The sequence below is a fragment of the Cervus elaphus genome, chromosome 18 (genome assembly GCF_910594005.1).
Source record: "Cervus elaphus chromosome 18, mCerEla1.1, whole genome shotgun sequence".
Lineage (NCBI taxonomy): Eukaryota > Metazoa > Chordata > Mammalia > Artiodactyla > Cervidae > Cervus > Cervus elaphus.
The window spans coordinates 21100159-21123957 of NC_057832.1; the positions used below are offsets into that span (position 1 = coordinate 21100159).

Genomic DNA, 23799 nt, shown 5'->3' on the forward strand with positions numbered 1-23799 from the left:
GTTTATAACTGAACTACAACAAGACTCTAAGTGAAACTAGTTAAAACTGATCATTAGATATTCTATAAATTGACGTTCGATCGAGGTGCTTGCTAATTTATCTTCTCTGTTTATAGACTATATGGAAGAGCATTTGGACTTTCATAATTACAAAATACACTGAGAGAAAATTAATTGTTGCCAATAGCAAACAGTTTAGTTGCCGTTGTTTTTAAAATATAATTTCTTCAATAATTATACCAACATATTTTATGATTGTTTTCTAGTTCTATCATTATATATGGACTCATTAGAATCTCATTGGAGAAGAGGCACAGATTGTTAAAAACTGGAATAATGAGCATGTAGTTTTTCAAAACTATATGAAGATGACACATAATAAAGTCAAGATTCTGATAAAACACATATTTGCTTGTAACAAAACTTCAGGGTAAATGCACCACTACAACTGCAACTGGTACTATTACAGATTTTGTTAACATCTAGTAAGTATATAAGAGAATCTAAACCAACCAAAAAAAATGGCGGGGGGCAGTTCATGCTGAATTTAAACTTTTGTGTGGAGGCACTCAGCATTAGTGGACAAAGCAGTACGCAGGAAAAGAAAACGTGCTCAGTGTTGTTCAATTAAAAATAAGTATTTTCCAATATAAAAAAAAAGAATAAAATTAATCCATAATACTGAATTAAGTAAATTGGATGGTCAAGCACTTGGAACAGATATTTCACCATGCATGGCTTAACTTAAATACTATATCCTGCAAACAGTTCAAAAATGAACATGGGCATTTTCCTTCAAAGATCATATTCAAGGAGAATATGGTATATGCTGTTTGACATGGGACATCGTGAATATGTTCTCTAATATTTAATTAAAATTTGTTTTAAAAAATTTCCACTGCTTTTTTTCTTATTGCCTTTAACAAAATACATATTTTTAATCACTAAATCTAAGTTGAAGGAAACATTTTTCTACTTTATTTTATATTACAGAAGTTAATGTTATCCTTCATACTCATCCCACTTCTCCAATGTAACTGTTCAGAAGTGGAAACCATGAACAATTTGAGGTTTACCATTCTAGATATTTTTATGTGCACATAGATATGTGTAGAACAGACAATTCTACAAGAAAATCTATCAAAATATATTCCCTTGAAACTTTCTTATCTTAGTATACGAACATTTTTCCATGGCCGTACATATAGATCTAGAGCTTTCCAGGTGGTGCTAGTGGTAAAGAATCCGCCTACCAATGCAGGAGACAAAGAGATGCGGGTTTGATCACTGGGTTAGGAAGCACCCCTGGAGAAGGGAAAGGCTCCCCGCTGCAGTATTCTGGCCTAGAGAATTCCATGGACTGTATAGTCCTTGGGGTTGCAAAGAGTTGGACACGACTGAGCGACTTTCACTTTCACTTTCCTGGAGGAGGGTATGGCAGCCACTCCAGTATTCCTGCCTGAGAATCCCACGGACAGACAAGCCTGGCGGGCTACAGTCCACGGGGTCACAGAGTCAGAGACGACTGAACCAACTTAGCACGCAGGAAGGCACATACAGATCTGCTTCATTCTTTTCAGATGACTGTACTGTATTGCATAATACACCTATGCCATATACATTTAACAATTCCCCTACTGATTGGTGTCTAGGGAGTATCCATTTTTGAAGAATTACAAATAATACTGCAAGGAACATTACAGAGGTATTGAAGGATGTATACAGAAAGACCCTCACTTCTCTATAGATGATAAACAGAAATGCTAGGCCACAGCAGGCGAGCATTTGTAATTTTGACAAGTAATACTAAAATCACCTGTTTTTCCTTGATTGTTAGTGTGGCTAAATGCCTTATTATAATAAATTTGGCCATGTGGTTCATCTTCCATGGATTTATAATCTTATTTTTTAAAAATTGGACTTTTTATTTCCTAACCTTTTGGGTGTTTTATGTTAAGCTCAGAATTATAACACCTAGGTAGTAACAAATACATTTTATTACTTCTAGTACATTTACAGTTTTAATTTTTACACTTAGACCTGCAATGCATCAGTATTTATGAGTATAGTACAATGCAGACATGCATTTTGAGTTTCTCATCATTTTACCACTGATTTGAAATGCCAGTGTTATCATATGCTAAATTTCGAGGTGTTTCTGGCCTCTTTATCTAGTTCCATTCATCTATTTACGCTTTTCTGTGTTTATATCATGGTATATTAGCTATTTCAATTTCATGACATGTTTTGACCTTTGATAAGGCAAGACCCTGACTCCTTTTAATCTTTTGGTTATATTTACTTGTTTACCACCCATCTTCTGCATTAGGATACTTCCTGGGAAGCATGGCCTTGTCTCTCTTATTACTGTATTTCAATTGTCAAAAACAATGCTTAGTCCAGAGTGAGCACTTAATACATGTGGTTTGAATAAACAAATTTAAATCTAAGTCTCTTTTACATCCATATTTTTTCTTTTTCTTAAAATTTTTTTTATTGTTAAAACAAACAAATATAGAACACATAAAACAAAAACACCCTTATAACTACTGCCCTGTATCCAATTTTTAGAAAAAATAAAGCAATTTCTGTCTTTCATATAATTATCATGTCAGCAGTCATAGTTTCCAAAGCTGTCATTATCGGTAGGATCTTTATTTCTTTGTATACCAAGGTTTGACAACTGTTTAATTATTTGTACTATTTAAAAGGATATTATTCTGCCATTTGTTTCAGGAAGAAAAATAGCTACTTCCTGGGACTTTTACCTTTAGTGGTCAGCTTGATTACTTCGTCTAAAATATTTTTATTACCTGAAATAAATCTGCAAGGCCCAAAGCTAAATACTGTGACCAACCCCCACCACTTCTCACCTTTAGGTGTAGTGAAGAGTTTCTGGCAAAAGACCTGGCACTTGAAAAAAACATTTTGAATATTTGTACTCTTTATTTTTCATGGGGCAAAGTTAATCTTTAGAAAATATGTTGGCCTTTGAATATAAATATTTTCAAGCCCTTTTCATAATCAGTGCCTTTGATACTTGAGATTCCCAAATGTTATCTTTCTCTCTCTCATCCTCTCACTCACTGGTCCCTGTCTCTTGAACAACTTTCCTTTGGAGGTCCAGCCTTGTTATCATCCCTGTCTGGCGGCTGACTTTGTGACAAGCTCTCTGCTGCACAACTATACCCCACATCACAGGAAGATATGAAGCTTAATATTTGTTGAAGTTCTTTAAGTTCAAGATATTTATTCTCACAACACATTGTGTATTCCTATACACTTGTCCCTGAATATATTAGAAGCAGCTATTTAAGATCCAGATCAAAACAAGAGATGGAACTCTAAATTAGAGCCTGCTATATTAAGAGAAAACCCCTCTGAAAGAAAAGGAATTGGTTTTCCTTCCTCATTCACGTGCTCTGAGGACTGAAACATGTCATACTTCTCCTTTTTCTTAAAAAGACAGAAACTTCTTATTCTTTAGCATTATCATGGAAACAAAGCTTCTTCGTAAGGAATCATTGCAATGCCTACTTTTTCTAATCTTCCATTGGCAATCAAAGCCACGCTGTCTTCTAGGGAAAAGTTACTCTTCAGGTAATTTAAATAGAAATAAACAACACACTAATGATCAGTGTTTGTAATTTAGAAAAATGGATCTGCTAGTTCTGGACTAGTCACATAATGAGGTCTTTTTTTTTATAGACATAAAAGTCACAGATCCACTTTCAAATTTTATCTGCCCGTGAAACTGATGACCTTCAGTGACTCCCCCCTTTATGTCCTGCAAGATCTTACTTTTTATTATCATCTGGTGATCTTTACAATTTCCATTCCCACTTGTCTTTGTTTTAATGTTTTTATTGTATGGATATATGCAATCAATCATTTTCATTTCATCTGATTTTCCTACTGATAAGCTTATGCACTGTGCCCATATGGACACCATAGTCTAAAACATACATCTACAGAATAATGGAGGCACATTTAAATCAGTGGGATTTCTCAGGGTTTTGTCATTAGTGGAATTGTGGTGCGGGATATCAGAAAGAAGGTTTGGGGTTCACAAAAAATTGTGGGTGAGGGGTAACCAAGAGAAGCTTTGGGCTGTGAACAGAACTAGGCTCAAGCCCCAGCTTTGTTACTAAACTAAATGGACTCCTTTAGTGCACATTTTAACCTGAGTTCAAGTTTTCTTTTCTATAAAATGAGGATCAAAATAATTAAAAAATAGATAGCAGTTACTGACTGCTGTTCATCTTGTGTCATTCTTGACACTTTTCCTACTTTATAGTAAATCTGTAAATAATTCTTTAAGATAGAAATAATTCCTTCTTTAAAGGAAGTGGAGTTAGCTAAGCGAGGCAAAAAAATGTTAATAAGCAGTACATTCTGCTGTATCCTTTAAAGCATGTATAGCATCATAGCGTGTTGAGTGGGGATCAAATGAGATACTGAATATGAATGTGCTTCCTAGATGCTGTGTGCTCTACTCAACCAAGGCTTAGGCATTTTGTATATGAAGAAGGCTATAATGTAAAGATATGTGTATTCACTGATACTATTTTCTTTCAAGTATAACCTGTTTCCTTGAAATTTTTTTAAAAACTATAAAGTGGTACTTACTAGCATAAGGGTTAATCTTGGGAAATTTTATAGAGTTTGCTTTCTGTACCACTCTGCATCCCTAGCAGCATTCTTTTTCAGAAGAGCCTTGATTTCAAAATTTATTAATAGGTACAATTCCTCTCCCATTGTCTCCAATGTGAGGTAGGGGACATAGGGTTGATGAATTCATAATTTTTAAATAAAGAGTCTTTTTAAAAACCTGTCATCAACTGTTATCATCATTAGATTAAAAAGAATGGATTTTTTTTTTTTTTTTTTTGCTCCAGAAAGGGATGAATATATCTCAGAACAAAGCACAATCCTTTAAAATGAACACACTTAGTGGTAGGACAAACTCTTGACATGCTCTTTGAGCTTTTTAATTTTGCTGCCAGACAGTAAAACCTCATCATGGATCCACATGGGTCATCAGACGAAATTTGAGAGCTACTATTTAAAGACCATGAGGGCCCATGAAAAAATCATGACTGAGCAGCAGACAGACCTGGGTGAGAAAGTATGTTCTGCTTTTCATAGCACAGGATGCTGTGATGCTCTACCATGGTTCTGTGGTTTGGCTGTTTGCATTTAAATCTTGCCTCTGCTTCCAGTCACATCATCTTTCCTTATGTCTCTAAGGCTCATTATTCCCAGGAAGTAAAAGGAGTATAATAATAACGCCTTGATTATTATGAGTATTAAATGGGATAATTCACTTAAGAGCCAACATAGTAAGCCCTCCAAAATGTTTTTAAATTAATATATTAACATATTATTAATAATTATAATTATATTTATTTTATTGTTATTCATTTATTTAGCTTCTTTGATTTTCAGTTTACCTATCTGTAAAATAGAAATAAAAATAGCTAGCTTGCAGGATTGTTGTGGAGCCTAAATGAGACAATACTTGTTGGTGCATAGAATGGCATTTATCAAAAGCCCAGTACATGGTAGTCCTTACTATATTTTTGTGGCATTTCCCTTCCATATTCCCCTAGTGCATGCACAGTTGGCAGATGGTCCTTGACATCTCCAAGCCCCTCTTTGGTGTTATACTTGAAACTCCAATCCCTCCATCATCTGCCTAAAAATTCACCTGTCCCATTTATTTGTCCCTTAAGGTCCTGAATGCACCTGAAAGCAATTCTATCAGCAAATTGCCTTGGGAAAGTTTTGAATGTTATTCAAACAAGCACACTGAAAAATCTTGAAAGCAAAACACATTCGTGATTATCACTTAAAAACTCAGCAATACCTATTTCGGAGCTCAGCTTAAAAGTATTGTGAAGAGGAAAGAAAAAAAGACAAGAGACTAAAAAAAAAATTTTTTTTTCCAGCTTGGAAACAATGAATAATGGTAAGACCAGATAAGATTGTTTTCTCTTCTGCCTAAGTCTATTTTTATGTCCATCAGCCTGGACAACTCAGGGGGTCCCTCAAGGTGCCATCTAGCTCCCCACATTTCTACCTGCTAATTATCATGGGGGTTATGTCTGGATCTCAACCCTTTCTTTTCTTTATTGTGGGGCGGCATCTGGCAGTTGTAGATTCTGGACAGTGATGAGATCAAAAGGAAGGATAAATTCAGCTTATACTGCTATGATCTGATGGAGAATTCTCCTTGATAGGGAATGTCCTATTTTCTTTCTAATACATACCTCCAAATCTAAAAAATTGTTCAATGCACCATGGTATGGAACTAGAACAGCTATTTTTTCCCGTTCCCCCAAAACATCTGACTAAGAGGATAAAGGGAAATATCTATGTGATACTGGAGGTGTCATATTTCCTTTATTTCTTCATCTGTATGATGAAGGGGCTGGGTTAGGACCTCTAAGATCTTCTCTAATTATCTGTAAGAAGATGCATACTAAGGAGTGGGGAAAAGGTTGTTTTAGAAGATTGATAATGACTGAGAAGAGGGGGCCTGAGCGAAAGGTGTTACGTTCTTTTGCAGATTCATCAAACACACAAGCAGATCATGAACTAACTTAGAGGAATGTAACTAGGTGTTAAGAATCTGAATGAAATTTGGGAACGGGCACACATACAAATGGATGGTGAGAGACAACTTTTATTGTCAAAACCTGGTGTTATTAAAACTTGGGGTTTTATTCTGAATCATTTAGCTAGGCATTTAAATAAATACGAAGAAGGGCTTAAAAGCATTGTCCTTGTTATGCTAAGAGGTGGTACAGACTGGAAGGGGGCTGGGAAAAATTTGTTAAATCAACAAAGAAAGGTTCCATGTCCCCTTTTCAGTTCCAAACTGTTATCATCAGAGTCAGACTGCTCTTCTTCAGTTAGTAAGCCAGACTGTTCTTTGGCTTTCTGGCAGAGAAGAACTTAGGCTGGGATTAAATGAATTCTACAAGGCAATGTCTATGAGACTTTGGACTTCTGCTAAATTGATTAGACTAATTTACCTATCTGAAGGTTCCAAACAGAATAGGATGATAAGTGCTCTGTTCTGCTATAGACACTGATCAATCTTCAACAGCATTCAAGACAAGTTTCTGTGTTAAAGACCAAGTGATTTCTTTTTTTTTTCCCTGTCCTCAGAGGATATTTTGTGTTAACTGAGGGTAATATAACTATTACTTGGTAATATTTTGAGATTGATAAAGGGCAAAGATGATGCTGAACCTTTTTATTTTTCTTGAGTACTTAGAATGTAGCATCAAATCAAATTGATACAACAAAAAATAAGAGTAGATTTTCTTTTCCAACTAGATTGAAATAAAATAATTAAAACTGCTTCTTCTTGTGTTGTATATACATTTCCCCCCCTCCGTGAATGTGATTACACTTCATACAACTTTGGAGGATTAAACCTTCTTCCTTTATAGTACATTTATTTCCCTTGCCTCTAAAATGATAACCTGACTGCTAGAAAAATGACCTGATTCACAGTGAAACTGGATAGGCTAATGTGAAGCAGTTAGGTTCTAGATCAATATTCTGTGAAATACCCCAGAAACCCACGTTTTCCATTCTTTCTTTCATTATTCTTAAAATGAACCATAACAGTGGAGGGGGAAAAAACACTTTAGATTGAAACATATCACATAATAGAATATGTGAAAAATTAAAAACCAGTAAACAAAAGAGCTAAAATTGATATTAGAAAGGAAAATAACTGCAGATATGGTAAATAAACTAAAAACGTATCAGCGATGGTAAATAAAAATCACTTGCAAAAGGCTGAGCAACTTGAACATGGAAATACACACAGATTTTCCTTTGGCTATCTGAACAGATTCCCCACCCCCTACACAAGGACACAGAGTGCCAAAGTAGTCATCTCACAGGGAAATAAGACCATTTACAACACATGGAAAAGTGCTGCCATGCTCCAAAATAGATCTTGGAAAGTTTATCATCTTCAAGTGAGTGAATAGGAAACTTGACCATTTTTAAACTGATTAAAATTCAATGTATTTGTACTTGCCATTTTTAGAACAATCTTTTTTCCCTCCACATCATTAAAACCCTATATAGCATGAGTTTCTGACTAATTTTCATGTAAGTAATCAAGATATGGTTTTGAAATTCTATTTAAAGCTATGTTTTGCCAAGACAAAATTTTGCTTTTGTTTTTTAGTAGAAATTGCACCTTTAGAATAATAGAACAAAGTTCTTGCATTTGACTCTGCTTTTTATGAATGAGATGTCAGCTTGGCAAAGCACAATTTCCCCTTCTTATAAACCACAGTGGAATACTATCCCCTTGGGTGCATACTATGACATCTGGAGAGATTAAGATTTAGAACAAATCAAGAAAACCACTCCAACTGCTTTAATTTTCTAAAAAGAGAGGAATCCACGGACCCCCTGTTGAAAAAAGTTTAAAAGTGAAAGACATTTTACATTATTAAATTTATTTTATTGAAGTATAGTTGTTCATAATGTCGTGTTGACATTTTACATCATGATAACAACACTTTGACTGTTAATCTTTTAACATAAATGTATAATAAACACATCTTTCTCTTAGGATTTACTTACTCTCTGAAGCCAGACCTCCTTCATTTTCCAGTTCTGTCCTGGGTTGGCTGTGTGTTCTTCCATAAGTAACTTACCTCTTTGTGCTTCCGTCTCCTTATTGTGCAAAGGGGATAATAATTGTACCTACCTGAGAGTGCTGCTATGAAGATTAAATATATTAATGTCTATAAAAGGCTTAGAACATTACTGGCCCATAGTAAGTGCTATGTAATTATTAGATGCTATTATCATTATTGAAATATTTCAATAAATCTATTTTATAACCAAGCTTCTTTGAAAATTTTTAATACATACTTTTCCTGAAAATGAAAAATTGCACACTTTGTTGTGAATCAGATATTGGTCAAAGTTTCACATTTGGCTTTGTTTCTGTCAGTCACAACACCAACACTTAATTCCTAAGAACCTACCATGTACAAGTTGGTTATTGTGACAGAATGCCTTTTTTTCAGCTAGTTTTGCATATTGCAGCTTGAAATGCTTATTGAAAAAACCTATTTGAACCAAATAATTCATGGAAAGTTCTTCAGTATTTTACTTAGAAATGCCTGTCTTTATATATAGGCAGCAAAGCAGATAGGTGATAATCTTGGTTGGTAAAAATTACAGATTCAACCAAGGCTGTGAACAGAAGATATAATTATGAATATTTATAAAAATGATTAGATTTTTTTTAAGAAAACACATATCCTACAAAGTGATACAGACTACAATTAGCTCTTACAAGCCTGGATATGGTTCTGTCTCAGCAGGTACCAGACCCGTTTAGACTCATGAATATGACATCATATGGTCAATCCCACTGTGAACAGCTGCATCTCAGAGGAAATTTGAAAATGATCAAAAAGGACCACCTGCCCCAAGCCACCCTTGCATCAGTACTTAAAGTTCCTGTTATTATCTTAACTTTCTGAAAAGCCATATTTCCCAAAGATTTTCAGCAGGGTATTAAGAACTGGTGTATCACAAAAGGGTCTTGTGGCTGTGTAAATTGAGAAATGCTGTGAGGACAAGATTAAATGAATATATACCTTCATTTGTTAAATAGATATTAATCACGTGCTGTAAATAAAAAGAATCAACAGGACAGATCCGATGGGCTTTATATTCTAATGAAGGTGATAAAAAAGAGACAGGAACGGAAAATAAAATGATTGTGAACTGCACTAACTGTTAGGAAATAATCACAGAGCTGAGAGAGAGATGAACAGGGCAACACACTTTAGAAAGCGTGATTGACTGTGGTGAACCTCTTTGAGGGAGTGACATTTAAGCTAAGGTTTGAAGTAAGGGAAGCAGCCAGATCCATGAAAATAAGTGAAGGAGCATCCCAGACGGAGGGAAGAGCTCCTGTGAAGGGTGTGCAGAGGAAAAAGATGTGTTGTGCTCCGGTGAATGGATTGAGATGAGTGTGGCAGACTGAGAGGTCCAGGTAAATGAGATGGGAGCAACGAGGCTGGGACAGCCAGGTCACAGAGCGCTAGAGGCCACGACCAAGGGTGGGGCAGCAAGGGCGCAGATGTGGTGGGAAGCCCTTCACGATGATGCACAGGGGGAAACCTGCTCTGATTTCCACGTTAGGAGTTCACTTCAGGAGCTGAGCAGAGACTATGTAGGGGAGGGGTGCAAGGCCTAGTGAGCAGGCCAGCCAGGAGCCAGTGGAGTGCTCCCTGCAAGGGCTGACCCTGGTTGGTTACACTGCCCGTGGAGGATACAGGGCAAATGGGGCTTCGAAGCCTTGAATATGCTCAAGTGTAGCCTCAAGCTGCAAATTTCATACTAAAGATCCAAACTGATTTTGTCAACTACCACGTGTCAGTGAATGCCAGGTTCAAGAATTGCCTCCTGAATCATTGATAACACAATTGTTTTTTTCTTGAAGAGAGGAAGGGTTTATGCCACTACTAGATCATCTGCAGATGGCAGGGTTTGTAGGAATAGGGTAAAAGAAAAGCAATTGATTTGGGGGTGGGGGCAAAAGGTGGTTGAGGGGGAGACTGGAAAGACAAGCAGTGGGGCTCTTTCTTAGGAGAGCAGGTTTCTGGAATAATGAGGAACCCCATGAGTGGTAGGGCTTTGGGAAACTAAGGGAAGGGAGGGGCCTCCAGAGACAGGCTGGGCCTCTTATGGAATGTAGCCAGGGCCGTTCTTATTCATGTGTTTAACTCTCCATGTGGTCATCTCTATACATTCATGCAAATATTTGCCTGCAAATGTTCATGACTCCCTGCCCCTTTGCAGACTCTTCAGGGAGAGCACTGGACTTGGAGTCAGAAGGCTGGAGTTTACCGGGCAGCACTGTCATCTACGGGTGGGGAATTGCGCCATCTCTGCCTCAGTCTGCTCTTTAGTAAAAGCATTCGACTCCACATCAAAACTATGGATAAAATATTAGCTACCGAGGAAATGTATCACATCACCTCAGATACTAGGAGTGCCTTTTCACAAATTAAAATGCAGCTGAGAGAGACAACTTCCAGTGTTGATATATGCTGACTCCAAGTTGCCACTACTCAATTCTGCCCCAATTATTAACATTTCAGTAGCTAAGAAGAAAGGCCAAGTTTCTCATTGACCTTCTATTCACTAAAATGATATATCTAATTTGCAAGATGTACGTTTTCCTCATTGGAGGCAATAAAGTCATTCTTGCTTTGAATGGGGAAAAGAAGCAAGCCTGTAAAGTCTCATGGTTTCTGAATTGGCCCTTGAGCAACAGTGATCACTCACCACTTTGCTGGGATTTTTTCTTTTGCCTTAATGCCATCTTTGCAGTCTATATGATGTTAGGGATGAAAAAGTGTTCTAATATTGTCCTGACCTTTTAGCCCTGTGGTGGGTCCAGGGAATGAGGTGTTAAAGCAATTTGCATTATTGTGCTCTCTGTGCTGTGAAAGTCTCTGAATCTTGGGCTGAAGAGATCCCACCTCAATGTCCATAAACACTGACATTTTCTACACTCTCCTGCTTGTAAGAATTCTGTCTGTCAGACTTAAGGTTAGCAACAAATAATTATGCTGAAGTTTGGGTTAATTAATGTATGAGTCGAGTCCATTTGAAATTTAAATTTGGCAGCAGTGCACTTCGCCTGTCCTTTTTCCCCTTGTTGCCCAAGTTGACTTTATGAAAACCCACCAGAGAGGAAACTTCTAAAAAATGGCAGAACTTTCCTTTAAAAATTATTATCATCAAAGTGATAATTTTTTCTTAGTCTAGTCCTGGGGTAAGTGCTATTACTTTTGGGCTCCAGAAAGGGATAAATACAGTTTTCATAGTCAGCTGACACCAAATTCATATTTGTTTACAATAAATTAATTTGGTTAGTTCATAGAAATAGGCTGGGTCAGATGTAAAAGCCTAAAATCCTAGAAGAACTAATGTCACATTTCACTTTTTCACTGCTGTGCGGGAAATTCCTGCGTGTGTACATAACTACCTAGAATGCCCACTTGGCATATGGCGTGAACCAGGGGAGGCTCAGGAACACAGGCTAATGTGTCCAAATTCTTGGGCGTTGGTTATTGAGAGAGGCGTAGTTCCTGAAACCCTAGGGGGTGCGAAAACTGAGCTTGACAGCTCCAGAGAGATTGACTTAAATGTCCACGGAGAGGAGCTCCCCATTCCACTGATTATTAAAGGCTCTGATCATTCAAGACAATTCATATATACAATTCTAATAAAAGATGTCTAAGTTGTCATCAAAATGTCATTTGACTGCAGTTGTGAAATAAACCAATCTTTTGGCATTAGGCAAACAGGTTTGAGTTCCAGCTCTGCCGCTTCCGAGAAGTTTGGTGAGCCTCACTGGCTTTCTGTGTCCCTGCTTCCTCACCTGTGGAGTGGGATCGAGAATCTTCCATAGGACTGTCTTGAGAAGTGACTGCACATCACTCTCTCCAGCACAGTAGGACTTCAGTGAATTATAGCTGCTTCATAATTATTTTATTTATATTCCTAACATGTAAAAGGTATTAACTTGCTGATGATCAGTTATTCAAACAGTTGAGAATTAATTGCTCCCAGGATGCCAGTCCATACTGGTAACATAAGAGAGGTCAGTTCTATTTTTTCCCTTTTCTACAGAAAATAAATACTACTTAAGTAGCTTCCGCCTAGTGCAAGAAGCATGGGAGAAGTAGAAGAATCTACTTTGTGATTAAGAAAGTGTAAAGAGGCGGATGGGAAATGCTTCTGCATGCCTAAACAAAATGCTGTGCTGTGAATAGGTAAGTTCTGTTTTAAATGCTCAATGAAGAAAACAGAGTTAGCTCTTCCAGTCAACACCGACTCAATCCGGAAATAAGAGTGTGGGTGTAAGAAGCTTTGAGATGTGAATGGATTATTGATTTTAGACAGAAGGGGCTGAAATCTGTAGCAATATTGAGCTGATACCATAAAAGAAGAAAAATTTAAGCCTCAGTGTAACAAAAATAATTACAGGGGGAAAAAAAGCATGACCATGTTTAGGTAAATTTAACCCATTTCAGGAAGAGAAGAGATGGTCTCTTGTGTGTGCTGGATATGGGATAAATATGTGACTGTCGTTTTCAATATAGTAGGGAAATAAGAAAAAAAAACCCAGATATCCACAACAGAAAATGGAGAATAAAATGCCATAAAACAAATATTAAATGGTATACTTTGTGATCCAAAATTGGCATCTTTCACATGTATAGTTCACATGTGCAGTTTCTAAGTACACAAATATTCTGGGAGACATTTGGGTGCTGAAAGGTGGGTATTTCTAAATTGCAATCTTTGCAGGGAGGGGATTTATAAAACTCATATTTTCCCCCAATACACTGTTATATCAAAGAGATTAAGAGTTTATTTCAATGAATGAATGACAAAAGGGAAGAATACTTTATATACACAGAGGCACACACACACAGGTGTGCATGCATGCTACCTCTGGAAGCCCCAAGGAAAGAGATATCACAGGGTGTGATATTATATCTTGTTTGGGAGCAGGGGAATTGACCACTGGAAAGACTTAAAAAAGAAGCAGTATTTAAGTTAAGCTATAGGGAATTGTTAAGATTTCAAAAAGGGGAGATAAAGTAAGGAGTGTATATCAAACTGATTGAAATTGTCGTGTACACTCAATGCTTGCATTTCCTCACTTCTCCTTCTTAGTTAAATCCAGTTGCAATCTCTCAATCCTTATCCCATTTGACTTACTTGCAACATTGAGTCTAGGTGCCTGCCCACTTTATCCTCTGGCTTCCCTAATAGGACATTTTCTTGTGTTACTTCCTTTCATCTAACCTTTCATCTCTATCTTTATTGCAGGCTCATTTTCCACTGACCCTTAAAAAATTGGCTTTCTCGAATGTTCTGTCTTAGATGTTCTTATTTTTCTGCTTCCTTTGGTCCCTTCATTTTTTACTCTTTTTTTTTTTTTTTTAACTTCTCTATAGGCTATATCCTCCATTCCTACACCATCAGCTGGAATAGATACATGATTGTCTCCCAAACCTGTACCTCTGGTACAAAATTCTCTCTTGAAATCCATTTCTGTATCTACTTCTATTGGACATTGCCACTTGGATAAGCCAAATGCATCACATTCCTAATTAAATTCTTTATCTGCCTTTCCCAAATTATTACTTGTCCTATGTGAAGGACATGCATCTCTCCTATTATCTGTGAAAGAAACTTGGAATTGCTCACACAATCGTTCCTTTCCCTCATCTTTCCTAGTTCACATTTCTATCATTCATCAACTACCCTCGCAGACCGCTGTAAGCACCTGTTTTGTTTTTTTTTTTTTTTTCCCCTTTTTGTTTTCTATCTCCACCAAGGTGACTCTTAATTGTTTCTCCTCTCTGTTACTGCAGTAGGGTATTTTGATTAGTCCTGGCAAGGTCGGCAGGGTATGGGTCACAAGAGGCTTGCATGCCGCTGTGCTGAACGGTTTGCATTTCGTCATGAGGACAATGGGGACCCTTGAAAGAGCTAAAGGAGGACGTTTAAATAATCAGATCTGCCATTTTGACACATCAGCCTGGCTGAAAGATAGGAAGAGTATTAGAATGGAAGGCGGATGGATACGAATTAAAAGGAAGGCAGATTCCGTCCTGCTGTAATACCGGGCTGGCTCGGCAAGACTAGACCTCGTCGGAGCTGTAGGTGCTTCTCCCCGAGGCCTTCGCCTCTGTGTCCTGCATCGCAGGATACCTCCTGGGTGCCTCTGGATACCTGTGGCTGCTCCAAATCACCATGTTAGTTCAAGCCTGCAGGGCTTTTCACCGTCTGGTGTCCTGGCTATAACACAGCTCATCTCTTCCCCTGCTTATCTGGCTCATTGATTTGTCACTTAAATGCTGAATCACGTCCCCATTTCGGGTCACCACCCTTGGAACGCTTCCACGGTGTCCCGCTCCGTGCTGTTCCTCCCTCGGTAGTGCTCACTGGCGTGTCTCTCTCGGAGTACTTACCCCACAGGTCCGTGATTGTTGGGTTGGCTGACGCTTCCAGTCCCCCGTGAAGCCAGGAACTGTAATTTGTCACAATATGCCCGGACTAGGACGGCAATGGGCATTTAGGAAACATTTATTGAGTTTTTAAATATGAACAAAGCTATGAGGATGGTAATTTGTTAGACGTGTTACTGGGGAATGTTGAATATGTTTTGAAGGACAGGGGAAGGTGATATTTGAAACGCCAAATTCTAAACTACCAGACAAATAAAAGGCAGGGATTGGGGATGGGGCTGCAGGAAAAAAATAAAACCGGAGTAAAGCAGCTCTGCAACTAAACCATGAATGTAAAGGGCCCCCTCCCACCCATACCCCAATCTAAGGCAATAGAATATCAATTCAGATTGCCCGCTGAAAATTTTCATAAGGGCTCATTTTCATAAGGGCTGAAAATGAAGGAGAGCCTGGGTTCAATTTTTGTGGCATCACTATGGCTTTGGAACTGGAATTAGGAAGCTGTTGAGGTTTTCTACTTGGCTTAGATAGGAAAGATAAAATGAGATCTCATCATGAAAGCTGCTCTTCAATGCTAGGCTGAAGGGTGGTTCTAAGTCTTAGGCTCCCAGGGCAATTGCTGAATAATTACGAATACGGGGTGACAAAATGGGAGCTTAGAAAACAAGTCTGACTGTGTTGTATAACACTGAATGCATTACAGAGAGACTAAACGGGGCTGAATATTAGGGGAACATTTAAGTATTTTGTTAAAGGTAATTAAAAAAGCTTAAATGAGAGGGGTGGCAGTGAAACTACGTAGAAGAAAAATGCAGCCTCCATGAGAAAAATCTGGAGTAGCCTTGAGACTTGATAAGACAGAAGCAAGATACACATTTGCAAACAGAAATTTTAATGAAATAGAATGGTTAAATACTGATTACAAAAGCAGAAAATATTTCATGGAGCCCGGAATTTATTTCTTTGAGAAACAGCTCCTTGGGTTTAGAGTATTTGTATTATTCCTCTACAGAGAATACCAATTCATATGCTACTTTTAATAAAGAGGTTTTTCATTTGAACAAAGACATAATCTTATACTTCAGGTACCCAGAGGAACCCTGGGGGTATCCAGCAGTGCGGGTCAAGGGCATGGAGCCGAAGGCACAGTGGGAGAAGCACAGTCAGCTTCCATGAGAAATGGTCTTGCAGAGCCGGCTGGCTGGCTGGGTATTAGACACCTTTAACTGCACTCCTTGATCCACTCTTCTGAACGTAAAAAAAATTTTTTTTTTTTTAAAGAAAAAAAGCACTGAACTACATTCCAAACAGACAACACCCTTTTTGGAAAAACAATTCAAGAAAACTGCACTTGCAAATATTGAGAAATAGATTCTGATGCCATTTTCTATCAATTCTTTCCCTCTCGATTCTTCATTTCTAAAATAAAATTATAAAAACTTAACATTTTTCCATATTACTAGTTTTCTACACTCATAAAGTGAAGCCAGAAACATAAATTAATATTATTTTCTGTGTTTTGATAGAATTGAAAACAAGTTAATACCATGGTGACAACATGAAATATTATCACTTGGTTTGTAATGCTCATTTGTAATTTGTTTTGTAATACTCATTACATAGACCTCTATAAGATCATATCAGTATTGAAAAGCACAGAGTGGTCACATAAAATAATGCTTTCAATTATAATTAAGGTTGAATAAAATCTCATACCTGAGTGGAATATTACATATGTATTGGTCATTCTCTATTGACCTTGAGGACAGGTCATTATTTGTCTATGTAACTTCAGGCTTAATGGAATGCTTGGAATATCATAAATAATCACAAATACTTTTTGAATAAATGACATTTAAAAAATATAGCACTTACATAGAACCTACTATGTACCAGGCACCTACTCAAAGTGATTTACAAACATTAATTCATTGAATTCTCATTAGAAAAACCTGATTTCATGAAGAGAATTAAGATGCACAAAGGTTATATAATTTGTCCCAAACCATACAGCTTCTTCTAGAAGATGGTAGAGTCAGGCATGAAACTCAAGGAGAGCCCTGTCAGAATCTGTGTTCTTAATTAATACTGCTTTGTGAAAAATGCTGTCTTTAAATTAAATAGATGTACATATATAAATATGTGTATTAACTATATTTTATAACAGCATTGAATTTAGAAGAAGATGACCAGGGTTCAAACACATATTAGATTTACTCTGTGGCTTTGAACAAGTTCATTAACCTAATGGGTTAATTTCCTCAATTTCCTTATAGGTAAAATCAAAAGAAAAGCTGGTACCTCATAAGGCTATTGTAAGCTTTAAAGAAAATAATTTACATGAAAATACTATAGTCGGCACCTGGGCTATGCTATTTGGTGTGCCGAAAAACATGGTACTATTTTCTTCTTTTCGGCCTTCAAAAGGGTACTTATTTGCATATTATACATCATATAGATCTTAGCAAAAATAAGATCAAATTCTGTATTTGGTAAAACATTGTTTTCAATAGCTCTTAAAGCTAGAGGTAATTTATTAAACCATTTTCTGGACAGTCAGATAAGCTTCAGACTCAATAGCTTGTTTTTTAGGGAAAAAAATTATATATGTATATGAATATATACATATTTTATATAAATTTTATATGTATATATACATATATACATTTTATGTGTATATATATACATATATATACATATTATACGTGTATATAATTATATATATGTATATAAATATATATGTATATATATATATTTTTTTTACCAGAAACCATTATGGTTTAAACATCTACGATCAAGGGGGGGAAATATATTTCTTCTATTTGGGCTATCAGGTTATAAATATTAAAAATAAAATTAGACCCACAATAGAACATATGGCATTTATGTTCCAAGACTCTCCGACATCACCCGACTCTACCAAAGCCGACGGGAACTGCCTCAGTCAGTGGTTCCCAACCACGGCTGCAGATTACAATCACATTAAAGAAGCCATCACAATGTAAACCCCCTCATCAGATAATCTGATTTATTTAGTTTGAGGTATGTCTGGGCATCTTTTTTTTTTTTTTGAAAGTTCTCGCATTGATTCTAATTTGCAGCCTGAGTTGAGAACACTGGTTTAGGTTATCATTGAAAACATCACCAGTCTCTTATTTCCATTTCATTTTTATTCTAATAAAAACCAGCAGTAGATAATATTTTCATTCATGTCAACATTGAAAGTATCTGAGAAGTTCACCAAGAAGAGAGTTTTCTTCGACTCCGAGCATCATGAAACAAAACAACTCTAAGATTATTTATGTGTTCTTATGAATAAGTTATAATAAGGATTTCGTGTTTACCATATTGGGTATGTCGGTATGGTCAATAAATAACCTTAGAGTACTTTACAAGGACTGACTATTATTCTTGTGGCTATAGTTTCTGAAATTAACTGCAGATGAGAGGCATGGAACCAAAGCAAATCCCGACCGATGGATGTTTTGACCTAAGTTAAAACACCGAGTAGAAATGAGTGCCCACTGAGAATACTGACTTCACCTGCAAAGCTGTTTTGCAAAGCTAATCACCTTAGACCCTCTCATAGTGCCAGTGTAGAAAAGCAGCAATTTTGACCTTTTAAAGCCGGGTTCCAACTGGACACGGAGTAGGCTACCAACATGCTATTACAAATGATACTTTATAAATCCCACAACACTAAAACCATTCCTACAACACGAAAACCACTAAAATCCCACAACACTATAACATTCCTACCATTGTCTCTAATGGTAAGTGAAGGTTGCCCAAATATATGGACTATTTGTTTTTCTATTACCATTTAAGATACACTCAAACTTGGACACTCTGCTTTCTAAAGATTAGTTTCAGAAACTGTGTGGCCACACTTTGGTTTATTTTGAGCATTTCACTTTCCATCACCCAATAATGCAACAAATAACCTTGAATAGATGATTTGGTTCAGGTTAACTACGGCAGTCAGGGTCTCCTGAAGATCAGCGATGAAACCCTGCCTTCTAGTCTTGCATGTACTGTGTAATATTAGGTTAAAGCTTTCAGATGGAAATTTTCTTAGACAGTTCTGCAAAATATAGCCTGAATAATGGGTTAGAAATCTAACTGGATTGTTAATTTTTGACTTTGACTGGATTTCCTTGGGCCACAAGGATGAATGTTTCAGGAAGACAGAACTAATATGTTAGAGCTTTTCTCGAAGTTTTTCACCCAGCCTTGGAAAGAGCGTCATGAAAAAAAGAGTACCCTTTTGGAAACTGTGCACACAACATATTTTTCCTAATAGGTGTGAAGAATGGCAGCTATGCATAAATGATTGTTGAAAATAATTCTCTGTAAAACATGACTTAACAAGTAATGCCATTGACTACCGGGCTCATTACCAATATCGAGAACAACCAAGACACATCACGTAGATGCCGTATCATCTGTTTGTTAGTTAATAAACATCTCTGAGGAAAAATCCACAGCGTTCAGCCCCTCATTGGGTAATTTTCAGACTCAGGAAGCTGAAGAATGAAACTTTTAAGGGAAATTGATATTAACAGCAGAGTAAAACTCACAATCAGAGGACTCTTCAACATGACACCCTGAGTTTCAGCACCTTCCCAGGACAGCTAGCTTTCCTTTAATCAAGAGTAAGGAGAGGCGGCTGAGACTAAGCCGACCCTAATCAGACCCTCAAACATCACAATCAAACTGCGGTTTTGCAATCAAAACCCAAGAGACCTAGTGCATCTCCACCATACCCCGGAACATCCCAGAGCTCGGAATAAATCCCTCTCATTCAAAGACCCTCCTTACCTGGAGTATTTTCTCTGAGTTGCCCTCCATGGTGGCGCAGTAGAAGCCAAGGGCGTTCGCAGGTGGTCGCTCCAGAGGCTCAGGAACTCAGGCTCCGGCGAGCATCTCCTGAGCAGGAGACGGCCGGCCGCCGCTGGGTGCGGTGCGGACGGTGCGCACCTCTCCAACCCAGGAAGGTCCGAGAGCGGCGCGGCGCAGCCCACCCAGAGCCTGGGGGGCTGGCCGTCCTAGTGGAGAGAAAACTACGTTAGTCCGGAGCGCTCTCTGCCTCGTCCCCCTCCTGATTTCCTGACACTTTAATTCTGCTCTAAGTGAGAGTTTATCCCTAACCCCAGCTTGTATTATAGGCTAAGAGGCAAACTGCCTTATCCCCACGCTTGAGTCCAACCTCCCCAAAGTCCAGGAGGCTCACCTTCCCGGCGCCTTCCCTTCCAGCAGTGAGCTGGGCGCAAACTTCTCCCGACTTAAGTCTTCTCCTGCCCGCTCCCCCGCCCTACCGGCCCGCCTCCACGTCCCCCTCCACCCCCCCGTGGAAGCAGAGGTGGCGGCGGAATTGATGAGCGCCAGCCCCCCCCTGTCCCCGAAGCCTTCCGCCCCCGCCAGCCCGCTCCTGTCCCCGGAGAGGGAGGGGGAGCAGGAGAGCTCCGAGCGCCTCCGCAACAGCCCCCTGCCCCTTGGTCCGCGAGTGGGGCTGGGCCCGCCGCGGCTGCCTGGCTGGAGTCCCGGCGGGGGGCTCACCCCACGAGCCCCCCCCCGGAGTGAAAGGCGGCGTAAACACGAGGAGCCTGAGAGCGACCCGAGTTAGACCCTGGGGAGGGGGCGACAGTCTGGGCTGGGGGACGGAGGTAGCTTTTTGGGAGCCTTGTCCCCCTCCCCCAGAGGATGCCAATTCCGCAGGGGCGAGTTTCCAAAAGAACCCACCCCTAGAGATCGTGCCCCCCCGCCCCCCCAAGCTCCTTCAGCCACTGCTCGGGGGACAGCACCACCTGGGAGCCTGCGGAGAGAGGGTCCCTAGTGGGCGAGGTGGTGAAAGTGAGATGGAGGTGGGTGGGGAGACGGTGGGCTAGGCACTGGGGTCCTGAGAGGAAGCCGGGGAAGGAGCTGGGATGAGGAGGGGGCCGTGGGGGTCCGGAAAGTGCTGGCAGAGCGTTCAGACTGGGGCAGCTGTGCAGAGCGGAAGCGCAGGCTGGATTCGAGGAGCAGCGCCCTTCACGTGGGGGGCTGCTGGTGGGCACAGTGGCTTACCCCGAGTGAGGAAGTGAGGAAGACCGGGGTGTCCAGTGCCTCTCCCCCCCGCACCCCCCGCCACCCCCAAAGCCTCTGATGCGAGGAAGAGCCTGGGACAACCCGATTCCAGGCAGGGCACTACTCCAGCTGGCGGGAGCGCTCTGGGAGGTGGGCAAGTTGGTTCCAAGGACGCACAGCCCTCAACATCCTTTAGCCCACCGCCGGATAGAGCAAGGGAGCCGTGGATACTTTTCTTCCCCCCTAACTCTGTTCAAGGGACTTTGGGCTAAGAAAGCAACATCTCGCCGTGTCCCGGGACTTCGAGGTGGCCGTGGACCGTCCAGGTTACCAACATTACCGCACTCAGCAAAAGAACTAACGGCAACAGCGACCAAATAGGACGGGAAGGAAGCCAGCCGGCAGCACAGCACACTTGCCGGCACAGTCCGAGTTTCTCCCAAGCACTCAGGCGGCAGAGGTGCCCTGTGAGTGGGACTGCAACCTGCACGCATCTGTCCTCTCATCCCTTCCCTGGAGAGATTACACTCCGGGCAAAAGGTGCGTGTGCTTCTGTCCTATTTTGAACTCCCATTTCCCACCCTGGGGGGACTTCGCGCGCCCCAAATTCATGTGACTGGGGGTTTTTCAAGGGGAAGAGAGTGTCCAGGGACAGATGGGTTTATTAGGGGTAAGGCAGACCTTACTAGAGGTTTTGTTTCTCCAGGCTCCTTCTCCCCTCCATAACCCACCCCACTTTGCTGCCACCCCCAGTCTGGTGACCCAGAGGGCTGTGTGTGACTCACCATGCATTCAAACCCTACAGCACCACCCCAGTGCAGGGGACTATCCCACAGTCCCTTCATTCTGAGGATCTAAGTGGGAATGATGTATTTACCAGTAAAAAATACAACTAGGAAAGGTAGCTGGACCATTGGGAGAGGAATCTTGCAAAGGCGCACACACACACACACACACACACACACGCACACACACACACACACACACACACACACACACACACACACACACACACACACAAATACAAATAAGACCTGTACAAGAAATCTGATTTCTGGATGTAGATATGAATATTCCCTCTGTGCTTTGACTTTTTCCTGGGTTCAATAGCCCCTTGCTAATCATCTGGGGCTGACCAGCCAACACCTACCTGACCATGCCCTCCTTTGACACACCTCTTACATACACCTTTGCCAGTGCAAACAAGCAGAAAATTATTAAAGTTGTCTGAGCATCCCCTATGCTCAGCTTCTGGGGGCCAAGCACTGAGCATTTCCCTATGGTAGCCCAAATCGTGGCAACAACATTGAATCAGGAAGAGGTTTTGCTAAGTGGAGGGTGTTGCTGTCCTCAGCATAGTGTTATCAAGCAGGCACAGGGAGATTCTTCTGTTGTAGGTTTATCCTCGGGCATCCATTATCTCCGATTGGCAACTGGTATTCTGAGCGGGATGGGGCTTGGTTCCATAAAGCTACCAAAGGTGTGTGAGACCCTTAACTGTAACTTAGAGAGACAAAACAGAAGTCTAAGAATTAGTGAGGAAGTGGCATGAGTGTTTTATAAAATAAGTCCAGCTGGGTGTGGTATAAACATAAGGAACCCAGATGAATTCAGGTGCTGATTGTAATTAGAGACAATATTGGAGGAAAAAGAGTTCTCTGTAGGTAAATTTCAGGGAAGGGGAAGTGGGGTCAAAGATGAGGCTCTCTGGCCTCTCAAGAGGATAAAATTGAGCATCGGACACAGACATTTATTGAGCGCCAAAAGGGGTTGCACCTGTTAGAAGCACTTGGCGTTTACAGAGATTTAACTCTGTTGCTGTCCGAACACTGTCAAAATATTTCCTAAAGTAGATACAGTGTTGTAGACCCTTGGAGGGTGGGTGTTAACCTGCGGATGGTCTAATAAGGGGACTCGGCAATGTTTTTAAAAATACCATGAGGCTGTTACAGGGTTCTGAAACCAATTTAGGAGGCACAAGCTACATTTTAAAAATGAAGTGGAATAGAAAATACAGAGTTCATCTCTGTGACGGGTGTGAGCAAGAAACTTGTGTCTCTGTGTGTGTACTGAGATACAAAGTAAAGTATGTTTCTTTTTCTCACAAGCAAAAATATCTTGATACTTGTTTATAATAAGCCACACTTCAAATGGAATATCTTATATTTGCAAATAAGCCTTCAAATAAAATTAGTTCATCAAAGGGGCAGTCAAGAAATAAGCACCTTGAAATGTCATAACCATTTCTGAAGTTTTCTCCGACTGCTTGTGACTTTTAAATTCTCTGTCTTTACAAGACTTTGCCCCTTTCTTTCTGTCCCCTTTCCTCTTTTTTAAAAAAAGATAGAGCCGAGTGACCTCTCAACCTTGTGTCTTCAGAACAAGGTTTCTCTTCCGCAAAACCAGGATTCTGGCTGTATCACTTTAATGCCATTTATGGTTTTAGACGCCACTGACTTTTCCATAAAATCATGAAATTTTTGAATTGCTGTGAGTGAAAGGAAGATTGCCTTTTATTAACAACTAACTCTACTAAAGCTTGTTCTTGTTAAATATGATTATGTAAGGGAAGGTCACATTTTGGAGGGACTGAGAAAAGTCATGCATATAAAAATGTATGCATTTTGTTATATTTGGAAGAAAAATCACTTATCAGGATAGCTGCATTTGAGTT

General features: G+C 39.6%; 1 protein-coding gene across 1 annotated transcript in view; it reads right to left on the minus strand.

Annotated features, from left to right (window-relative positions):
• The window catches only part of CALCR (calcitonin receptor), a 110024-nt gene extending 89690 nt beyond the window's left edge, over positions 1-20334 (minus strand). The window contains exons 1-2 of the mRNA XM_043873414.1: positions 20293-20334; positions 19881-20107 (exon numbers count right to left, since the gene is read on the minus strand). Coding sequence (XP_043729349.1) covers positions 19881-19910 — 30 coding nt within the window. The 5' untranslated portion in view covers positions 19911-20107; positions 20293-20334. The remainder of the gene's footprint in view (positions 1-19880; positions 20108-20292) is intronic.
• Positions 20335-23799: the final 3465 nt, after the last annotated feature.